The sequence below is a fragment of the Mandrillus leucophaeus genome, unplaced genomic scaffold, assembly GCF_000951045.1.
Source record: "Mandrillus leucophaeus isolate KB7577 unplaced genomic scaffold, Mleu.le_1.0 Scaffold1132, whole genome shotgun sequence".
In the NCBI taxonomy this organism is placed as follows: domain Eukaryota; kingdom Metazoa; phylum Chordata; class Mammalia; order Primates; family Cercopithecidae; genus Mandrillus; species Mandrillus leucophaeus.
The window spans coordinates 616584-628104 of record NW_012099566.1 but is presented as its reverse complement, the minus strand read 5'-3'; the positions used below and the strand labels follow the sequence as shown (position 1 = coordinate 628104).

At 33.1% G+C, this 11521-nt stretch overlaps 1 protein-coding gene across 2 annotated transcripts in view; it reads right to left on the bottom strand.

The window, feature by feature from the left end:
- Nucleotides 1-833: 833 nt before the first annotated feature.
- ASPM (asp (abnormal spindle) homolog, microcephaly associated (Drosophila)) overlaps nt 834-11521 on the bottom strand; it is a 62445-nt gene continuing 51757 nt past the window's right edge. For both annotated transcript variants that reach the window (XM_011995719.1, XM_011995728.1), the window contains 9 exons: nt 11037-11133; nt 10015-10224; nt 8832-8981; nt 7528-7716; nt 6872-7064; nt 6617-6771; nt 4964-5140; nt 3508-3677; nt 834-1132 (listed from right to left, as the gene is read on the bottom strand). In XM_011995719.1, coding sequence (XP_011851109.1) covers nt 1030-1132; nt 3508-3677; nt 4964-5140; nt 6617-6771; nt 6872-7064; nt 7528-7716; nt 8832-8981; nt 10015-10224; nt 11037-11133 — 1444 coding nt within the window. In that variant the 3' untranslated portion in view covers nt 834-1029. The remainder of the gene's footprint in view (nt 1133-3507; nt 3678-4963; nt 5141-6616; nt 6772-6871; nt 7065-7527; nt 7717-8831; nt 8982-10014; nt 10225-11036; nt 11134-11521) is intronic.

Sequence of the window (11521 nt, the reverse complement as noted above, 5' to 3'; positions counted from 1 at the left end):
AAAAACAAAACAAAACAATATTTGGAAAATACAGAGTCCCAAAAGCTCCCAAAACACTTTATTGGAACAAAAAGAGAAAAAAAAGAAAAAAAATTCTCCAGAGTTAATTTCCATATACTCTTTAATGCACCAATATATTTAGATCTATCCTAACCAAATCATAAGCACATAATGTCACACAAATTAGGTTTAATTCTTAAATTGTTCTAATCAAGTTATACATTAAGTAGTTAAATAGTCTCTCAATTTCTAGCTACTCCTGATTTATTTTGAACAGTTAAACACTTTCATGGCATTCATACATGGGCAGACTTTGAGATTCTATCAGATTTCAGCCATAAGAATTAGACATCTGTGGCCCTGAAACCGCAGATACTAGTAACAGTGACTCAAAGCTGTAGAAAAAAAATTACACTTCAATACTGAATCATTTTCAGGTCTGTGGTATATAACTACACAACAAGATTCTATTATGAGCAATAGCATGTTCTTTCCACTTCAAATTATAACCCCCATCAGTTCAATGGTAAGAATTTTTAGTAAATACAGTGGTAGGTGTATTCTTTTTGTGAGCCTAGAAGGACTCACTTGCTTATCTGGATGCTTTAGCCAGTCAAGGATATGGATAAGGATGCCGTTGATATGAATTTGTGAGATTATTTTATCCTAGTCTCACTTCTTAGTGAGTAGACAGATCTTCCATTTCTAACATTTGTTTTATAAAAATTCCTCAACTTGCCTATAAAAAAGGTGTAACCAGCTATTATTTCTTTTTAGGAATATGATTCCATTCTAACTACTAATAATACTTTAAGATAATAGGAATAATATAATCATCTTATGACATTAGTTTGTTACATGCATAAAGCTATAAATAATTAAAAAATGAAGAAGGTAATGAACAGGTTATGCTTTTTTAAATACAAAGTCAGATTTCAAAAGTTGAACAGAGAGCAAAAATCACTTTACATACTCATGATTGGCTTTAATATTTTTTTACACTGTACATACTGAAAATGTTTACATTTACTAATAAGGAATGCCAAGTATATCCATCACCATTTGAATGGCTTGCAGGGGATTTGTGATTTCTTCCATGTTATCTCTTCTCAAAACCCAATCTGGCTTAAGCCTATTAAAAAAAAAAAATTCTGGCATTAATAAAGTTCTTCTCTTATGAGTTACCTTCACCTTTTTCGTCTTAGCTAAATTGTAGCTACTCCTGAACACATCATTTCCCTTACAACCTGCTCAAAGAGGTGGGAGAACTTCATATTATTGTCCATCATTATTTCCAGACTATTTCTCTCCATCCTTTCTAAAAACATAATGCTGGTTTCTTTGATGCTTATGCTATTTAGCTTGCCCACTGCCTTTTGGTCATCGGCCAAACTCTCAGTGCCTTATTCCTTGTAAACCTGGTTTTTGGTCTCCTCTTAACTCCTGTCACCGTTCTCAGCAACAGCAACACCTATATGACCAACAACCTAGTCCGTTTTTGCCCCGCTTTCCTTGCATTCTACCTCAACCAATCCTTTTTAATGTGATCACATACTAGACTGTCATCATCAGAAAGTGTGTGACCACGGAAATCTTAATTTGAGACTTCTGTTCTACATCCACCATTTCTGATTCATCCATGTCATCTGCTCTAACACAGTCACTGAACTAGTTCTTCTACCCCACTGAGATCTCCACTTTATTTGGCCTCAACACATACCCAACTTCCACCAGAATGCTGTTCTTACTTTCCTGTGTATCTAGCTCAGGTGCATCAGTATTATCAAAACCTCTGCAAATGTCATTAACAGTTGTCTCTCTCTCCTACCAAACTAGTCTGAAAAATTCTACTTGGATTTCAAATTGAGTCAAAATATCTGCCTTCTCCGTTCCTATACAGCTGCATATTACTAAAAAAGTTTACACAACCAAGTTGGCTTTATTTTTTGCCAATAATTGCAAATCTAAAATGAGCATTTGAAATTGCCAGCATGCTCTCTTTCTCTCCAAGATGACTACCTTGGTCCTTTCTCCTTTTCAAACTTCCGCTCCATCCCCCCTGAGCTGCTTCTGAGTTGTTAAGTTTATAATCTCAAACTTATTGAGAAAATAGTATCAAACAGAGGGGAGTTCATGCATCTTCTCACATAATTCCCTACTATATGCATTTCCATCATCTTATTCTGTCCTGTTAAAAATCCAAAGATGTATCAATTGGTGAGTGAAAAAAGTGTGGTATGACCATACAATGGAATAGTACTAAGTGATAAAAAGGAATGAAATTCAAATCCATGCATAAACATGAACACATTTCAAAAGCATTATGCTAAGTAAAAGAATCCAGTCACAAAAAGCTATCTACTATATGATTCCATATATGTGACAGCATAGAAATGGCAAAACTAAAGGTACAAAAACCAGATCAGTAGTTCCCAAAATCCAGGGAATAAAGAAAGAGAACTGATAAGGGGCATAAGGAAACTTTGTGTTACAGAATTATTTTGTATCTCAGTGGTGGTAGTTTCCTAACTGTATACAAAACCAATTGAATTGCATACATTTAAAGGATACATTTATACTGTCAGTAAATTTTACCTCAAAAAGCCTGACCTACATCAAAATTTTAAGATAATCTATTCATATGTTAGAATGAGTTTTTAAAATATAATGAATATTAAATTCTACCAAGTCCTTAAAAAACATGTAGAAATGGTCCCATTAATATCTTTCAAGCAAATGAACTTCTTATGTTATGCTGTGAAATATGCATGCACAAAACCAATTTATAACTATATTATACAATTTATAATTACGAGTATAATTATAAAGCTAACGGCTGTGTAACCACTCAGGTCAAGAAATAGTGTGTTGTCAACAACGTAGGATTTGTACCTAGTATAGAAAATTGCTAAATCTCAAGAAGGAAGGAAGGAAGGAAGGAAGGGAGGGAGAGAAGGAGAAGGGGGAAGAAAAAAAGGAGGAGGTAGAAAGAAGGAAGGGAGGAAAAAAAAACTAATTAAATGCCATGACAGTTCACCAAAATAAACTAAATCTTTTTGCCAATAAAATCAGAAAATGTCAATCTAAATTTCCAGAAGGAGAAATTTCAAGAATCAGGGTGATTATGGGAGGACTGGAGGCTGATATTTTGGCTAAGAAGGACTTTTGGCACTTCTTAAACAGTGTAGCTTGTCCTTCATGCAAAATAAAATAAATAAAATTAAATTAAATAAATAACAAAACTTATAACAAGCTTCTTAGCCTTAGTTCTTAACTATTTAATAGAAGAAGTTTGTTGAATAACTACTAAATATCCAAAGCTACACTATAATGTTATTTCATTATTTACCAAGATTGCCTCTTTTAAATTTGCCAAACATTCCATTCTTATTCACATGTTGTTTCTCTATTGAAAAGCACATCTTGTTTGTGGTAAGTGCTCAATAAATATTTGCTAAATGAATGAATGAACTGTGACACAAATTTATAGACTATTTAACTGCTTACCTTGAAACTATTCTGGTCCTTACAGGTGTTTCTGGGATAAAAGGAATGCTTATAGAAGAATTCTTCTTTTGCTTGTGAAGTATTCTTTCAGTATTCATTTTATGTTTATGAGCTGTAAGTTTGTAGAGACTGTAAATACGGTCAACAACTTTGGATCTACTTCGTACATCCTACAAAATAAAATGCACAATTACTAAAAAGTAGTAAGAATTAAAATTTTATCCCTTTAAGACTAGCAAAATCAAATATAACAAATAAAAACGAGGCAGTAAACCTTTTTTTTTTTTTTTTTGAGACAGAGTCTTGTCTGTCACCCAGGCTGGGGTACAGTGGCACGATCTTGGCTCACTGCAACCTCTGCCTCCCGGGTTCATGCCATTCTCCTGCCTCAGCCTCCTGAGTAGCTGGGACTACAGGCGCCCGCTACTACACCCAGCTAATTTTTTTTTGTATTTTTAGTAGAGATGGGGTTTCACTGTGTTAGCCAGGATGGTCTCAATCTCCTGACCTTGTGATCCGCCTGCCTTGGCCACCCAAAGTGCTGGGATTACAGGCGTGAGCCACAGCGCCTAGCCTGCAGTAAACTTTTAAGCTTTGAATAATCAAAGAAACCTCACCAAGTTTGGCAGGTAGATTGATTAAATTACGAGCTAATTTGTAAGGCAATTATAAAGAAGATAAATATTCAAAAGTTGCATAGTTAACTCCACACTGAATACAAGAAGGAATTATTATAGTCAACATAGGAATTATTACAGTCAACATACCTATCATATCCAGTTACCAAGTCTTGAAAAGTTTACCTCTGCAGTTTCCAAAGTCTTCTACTTATCTCTCAGCGACACAATCCTAAGACAAGCACAATCTCTTGCCTAGATCACTATATATCAACACTTGCCACCTTCCTTAATAGTCTCCCAATATCCACATATGCTCTCCCAAATTCATTCTTCCATCAGAAGCCAGAGTGTTGTTAAAATTTAAATTGGAAAATATAATTCCCTTGCTTTACCCTGCAGTGGTTCCCACTTATCGGGATAAAGGCCACAGTCCAATCATGGCCTATGGTTTCACCTATGTTAATTGTGACATTTAAAAAGAATGACTCAGAGGTCTCATCGTAGAAGACCTTGAAATACAATTATGGTTACAACAGGAGGATAAGAAGTTATACATATCTGGTTTTCTATCTTGCTAGGATAGTTTTCTCTCTAGTAAATGGGAAATTGTTACTTATATGGCTGTAATAAATTTATTTTCAGAATTCAGTTTAATACGTCAGAAAGAAACAACTCATAGATATATCCTAAACTCATTTTATCAGTGCAAAAAGCCAGGTTTGAACACACATAAAACCCTATTTTAGAGTGATAATTACTAAAGGAAAACCATAAAAGTCATAGATGTAAGATCACAGAAAAATAATCTTAAAGGAAGGCAACTGATTAATACTTACAGAGGCTCTATTTGTTGTCTTCAGTAAAACAGCCAACAAACAACAAGTTTTTGTAAAAATGCTTCCGCCTTTGTCGGCAACTTTATTACCAGGCTTTTCTCGGTATATCTGCAAAAGCTCCAATAGTGTATCTATACAATTTTCTACATCATAAACTGCTGAAGTAGTTTTCTCATACTTGAAGAGAACAGAATGAAATTAAAAGTTGTAATAAACACATACATTTACAAACAATCCAACCAAAAAACAAAATACAAAAGTCCATACCTATAGCCAAACTTTTGGACCGCCTGCAGTAAGTGCAAAGGACTTTGTGAAATAGCTCTGATATCATCATTTATAGATCTATCATATATGTGTATTCACATTTTAATCTTAATCTTTTCCCCCTAATTCTAAAGTTTCACATTTAAAAAAATCAAATTTAAAACCTGTGAAAACAAACATCTTGAAGTCAATAAAAGCAAACTTTTAAAGATAAGACCACTTTAGTAAGAATCTCTAAGGAAAAAGATAACTTATCTGTGATATTATTAATCAGAGGTAAGATAATGATAAAGGCAGGATCTAATTAGTTACTCTATTACATGCTCCTTGAGAGGAAGAAGAGCTTGCTCGAAAATGAAACAAGATAAATTTGATACTAATAAGTCTAGGATATATTTTCCATGTCTTGTTTTTCTAATTGTATTATTAGATTCATAGTGAAATTTACATGGTAACAAATAATGATACTAAGATAAAAATAACAAAACAACATAGCTGACACTTTGTGTGGCAAGTTTATGTATTAATGTGTATTAACTCAATCATCACAATAACGTTTTGAGTACTGTTACTATACTCATTTTATAGTTGGGGAAAGTAAAGTACAGAGAAGCTAAGTAACCTATAATAAGCTATTGGGCTGGGATTCAAACTCAAACAGTTTGGCCTCAGATTGGTGTTCTTAACCACTACCTCTCAATAAAAATATTAGGTAAAGTGCTTTAAGTTGTCACTGAAAGGTTAAGTAGGAAAGATAAATCTTTCAACCTTTGGTTGCATACAATATAGTTTGGAATAGTTCAAGGCCAAAAGACAAATTCTGATACACAGATCAACAGTTACAGAGTAACTAAGTTATAGCAATAATTTTCTTTCTCACGCTTTGCTAGATATGATTATAATGTGGTAATACTATTTTGATATAATGCAGTAGATAACACCACTACCTCTAAAGGCAGACAGAAAAGAATCCAAATTCAATTCTACCACTTATCACACTAAGGTTCTTAGGGGAGGAACCTTACTTCTATAATTATTACTTCTATAATTATTACTATTTCTTCTCTATAAAATGGGAATAATAATATGAACTATTGTAGAGGATGATTATGAGGATTAAACAATGCATGAAAAATACTAGCACGTAGTAAGTACTTAATAACTTTTAATCATTTTTAATATAAAGACTGAGGAAATAAAATAACACAAAAATTGTTATTTAAATCTACATTTATGTTAATAAACATTTTTTTCACCCTAAGACTCTTGCACATAAATTAATTTTAACTTAGAGATTTAAGCCCTAGTGATGAGTAAACACAAACTTAATTTGCAGGGCCTTATTTGTTGACCCATGAATATCTCATTAATAAAATGAAAAACTACCTTAGATACATTAAGCAAGACTTGCACAGCATATCTGATGACTTCCATACAAGGAACACTACGATTACAACTTCGGATCAAAACAAATATTTTAGAAATTGCTCCACTCTGGGCCATGTTCTCACAACAAAGTGGAGACAATCTAGTAACTACCTCTGAAAGAAAAAAAAAATAACATACAGGTAAATTTACAGCAACGAAATGAATTTTTAGCTAATATTACAACATTTTTTAAACATGTGAACATAAACTAACCTAGGTGTTTTAAGGCCTCAAGAATGGCAGAAAGGTGCTTATATGTCAAAAGGTAATGAAGGGCAAGTGCAGTTCTTTTGTAGAGTTTGTTTTCTTCTCGCATCTCCCTATTAACAACTTGAAGACTTAGTCGAATAGCTTTAATTTTTGTACAATCATTTTTCTTCCTCCAAGAATAGCCTCTCCATAATGCCTTAAAGAGATAAAACCGAGTGATTTTAAGATTATAGCCAATGTTTTCTATTTACATCTACATCTGTTTTCACAATGTAAACATTTTCAGTAAATTTATTTGACATGATCACATGCATTTCAATTAAAATTTCAAGTTCAAATAAACAGCAAAATCAATTTTCAAAAACAGAAATACAGAGAATATTCCTGTATGTAAACTGGGTAGCCTTTATTGACCAAAGATGTCTAAATCTATTCAAAATGTTAAAATACTTTTTTACTTATTGATTATAAACCTCCCCTAGAGTATTTGAAAATAAAGAGTTTAGCAATGAAATTATGGTAGTATAGAGCTTATGAGTTATTCTACTGGCTAATGTATTAGCTTTTTAAAATGGTGACTATGTATTTATAGCATTAGATATCATGTAGATGATTTGCAAATTAAAGTTTTGAACTAAAACTATACAAATTTCAATTACCTGAATTTTAATGATTCCACTAGTGAATTTTTCTTGCTTTTTACGGAGGACAAAATGGCGCACTGCTTTCTGTATTACTGATGCAGCCCTATTTTGCTGGCTCAGACATTCTTGACCTTCATGCTCAATCTTTTTGATGCTATATTTCTGAATAAATTTCTTTTGTTGTAATCTTGCTCGAAACCATCTCTGTTTAAAACACAGACTTTTGTTTTTCATTTCTATTTCAGGTTTTTTTTTAAAAAAATACAAATATACATTCATATATAAATGAAAGAAATAGAACAGTGTATCAAGAAATCTTTCAGCTTTCCCCAGAGGCATTACTTCCCCACTCCACTTGGTGTAAAAACCTTTCCAGTCCATGTTGGGTGCTTGTGTGTGTGTGCACACGCATATGCACAGGAGTATAGTTAATCCTGGACAACACGTGTCTGTGCACGCACAGGCACAGGAGTATAGCTAACCCTGGACAAAACGTGTCTGTGCATGCACACGCACAGGAGTACAGTTAACACTGGACAACACGTGTCTGTGCATGCACACGCACAGGAGTACAGTTAATCCTGGACAACATGTGTCTGTGTACGCACACACACAGGAGTATAGTTAATCCTGGACAACATGTGTCTGTGCACGCACATGCACAGGAGTATAGTTAATCCCGGACAACATTGTCTTCATTTTACAATTTATATAAATTCTACCAAACTGCATGTATCATTCTGCAATTTTTTCACTGAATATTTTATATGTAAATATATGTTAATGTATATAAACTAGAATTCTTCTTCAAAATATGTAAAGAACTCCTATAAATCACAATAAAAAAGAACATCCAATGGAAAAATGGGCTAAGTGTATGAAAAAAGATGTTAAAAAAAGTACACAGATAAGAACTTGAATAACCAACATATAGAATATAATTTTAGAATCTCTAGCCATCAAGTAAATCCAAAAAAAAAACAAATGAGATGCTGTTTCCCATTCATTAGAATGCCAAAAATCAGAAAGTCTTCCGATACTTCATGTTGGCAAGCGTGTAGAGAAACAGGGTACCCTCAAGACTTTGCTGGCAGGAATGTAAATGAGTACAATTACATCAGACAATAATTCACAACTGTATTACTGTGCCATAAAACATCAATCTATTTCTAACCCTCAAATCATTCTAACAGCTATATGGTGAAAGGCTAAATGTTGTACGACCTTAGCATAAAGCATTTGGAAATTGTTTATTACGTATCAAAAATTTCTAACAGAAAAATTATGTCCTATAGTTTTACTGCAAAGAAGAAGCAAACCTGAATACAGATGACTGAATTAACCTGCTTGTTAGCATTCTTCACAGCCAGGTAAAGTTTATAGGCTCTTTGAATTCTGAGAGCATTCAGGTGATAATATGCAGCTGCAGCGAAGTGAAGAAGTCGAATTTTCGTTTTCTGTTCTAAAATCTAAAGGTGAAAAAACAAAGCATATTCAAGTATCTGCTTCCTAAGTTAATCAATCAGTGTTTATTTTTTGTATAACCTCAACATCAAATTATATAAACTAGCAAGAATAAACTAATTTTTAATCATTACAATTACTTATATTGTAAATCAAAGTCATTACAATATTTTACTATACAATATTTCCAATAGTGTAAATCATAATTCAGAGTGTAGAAAGCAAAATTATATTTTGGGTACTTTACTAAATAACCATAGAATCTAATTCAACTAGACTGCCCTACAACAGTGAGTTAAGGTTTGCAATGTACTTTTAATTAGAGAAGGGTAAAAATATTAAACTCAAAAAAAGGTTACAGAATTCCAAGCAGAACTCTTGGAAATGGTGATATTAAATCAGAAAAACTTATGTGAATTAATATCTCTGCTATTAAATAGTACGGTGCAACTCTAGCATAAGACTCTGCAGAAGGAGCTTTCTACAGTTGCTGTTGGGCTTCAGACTTCCACTTGATGTTTAATGAACAAGATACAAACATTCCTCCTATTTAACTTCAAATCAAATTATTTTGTCTATGCCAGTACTTCACATACTGTAAGCTTAAATGTTATGACCTCCCTAAAAAGAATTCTCTCTTGCTGAAGATGTGGAAGCTGTCACAGGAATTCTGGTTGCGACACCTCAAAAGTTGCTTGGTGGTGGCAAAAAGCTACTAGAATAACATTTAACCTCTTTCGCATGTGGAGCCTCTCTCTCATATTTTCAGTTCCTTTGTTAAGATTCATTACAAAGGAGAAATTTTATTTTGCGACTTTGGTGGTGAACACCTGTGAGAAACAGTATGACTAGGATCACAGAAAAAAAAATCTGACGGTCAGTGCTCTTGTCACTTACCTTTCTAGCAGCTGAATGAATTCAAGTTAATGGTCATATTAGTTCTGAAATTATTCTCTAAAATCCAAAGTTTCTTAACACTATTTAACATCAAGTGCTTTCATTTTATAAGACTGAGATATGCTACTTGAAAATACTTACTCTTTTTCGTACTAGCCAACCACGCACCAGTGCTTGTAGGATAACTGTAGACTTTTTAAATTCAATGTATTTTATCCTTTCACGCTTTCCAGCCTCCCTGGCTCGTATATATTTTTGTATGATCAAAGCAGCAGATTTCTGCCGAAGAAAGACCTGCCTTTCTTTATATCCTCTATAATGTGCTTGGATCAAACAAGCAGCTCGATGTCTCTATGAGGAAAAATTTACAAGTAACATTAATAGGTAGAAATAAAAGGATTTCTAACCCACTAGAAGTTCTTTAATTTCTCAATGAGATGGCATAATTATGATTTATAGTTTAAGAATGTCATGTTTCATAGATATGAAACGGTGATGAAGCATTATTTCTAAACTTACATAGGTCTAGAGCCAAAATGAAGGTGTAAGCCAAGGGTCAAGGGTCAAGAGATACTTGGTGCTCTTCCCCTCTCATCCTCTTGATACTTTTCATTGTAAGAGGAAAAAGGACTAACATTACAGCTCAAACACATTTAATAAAAATGCTAGCTACAATAGAAAGAGCACAGTGATCATAAATAGCTATGACAGAAAATGTCTGTAGTTTGACAAAACATAGCACACCTTAGATTCCTCAATTACATAACACCCTGTGAGAATTACCAAAATGAGATACAGAGCCACAAAGTGAGCACATGATGTTGGAAATATGGCACCAAGAGACTTGCTCAACACAGGGTTGACACAAACCTTCAATTTATAAAAAAATGCAATATCTGCAAAGCACCATAAGGCGAAGTACAATAAAACAAGGTATGCCTATACCTCATACATTTTTAAAAACTAGCAAATAGTATTTTTATGGGATAATATAATTTTCAATTGACTGAAATAGATGTGTGTGAAATAAATGCATACTTAGGCCTTAAAAACACTTTTTTTTCCCCAGTGAAAGATTTATTTTTAAAAATTAAAAAATACAAAACATTGTTTTCTATTTCCTAAAGTAGTTATTTGCAAGTGAATTAATTTGTAATACCTACTTTTATCATTAAGAAGTGTTCATGAGCTATTTTTGCAGAAAGTATAGCTCTCCATTTTCTCTGAATGATAATTGCTGATGCTCTCACATTCAAAAACCTAAAAATTAGTTATTGGAAAGCAATTTCAAATTACTTTAACTTATTCAATGAGTATTTATTGCCTCCCCCCTTTAAACTATTAGAAGAGAATAAAATATAAGAAAGGCAATGACAGAATAAAAAAAGTGGGCAAGTATAATTCATAGTTAAGTTCAAACAATCAGAATTTACACACGTACACAAAAGAAGTTTTACAATTGGCAATATTCCAGTGGGTAAGAAATATGAAGTTCTACGATTCTAATACGGCACAGAATTTTGAACTGGATCAAAAGAAAGTATAGTTACCCAGATCTAGCAAAAAACTAGATAAAGGGGGAATGGTAGAAATAATGATAAAATATAAGATTTGAGTCTGCATTGCAAGTGAGTCTTTGAGCAGATGG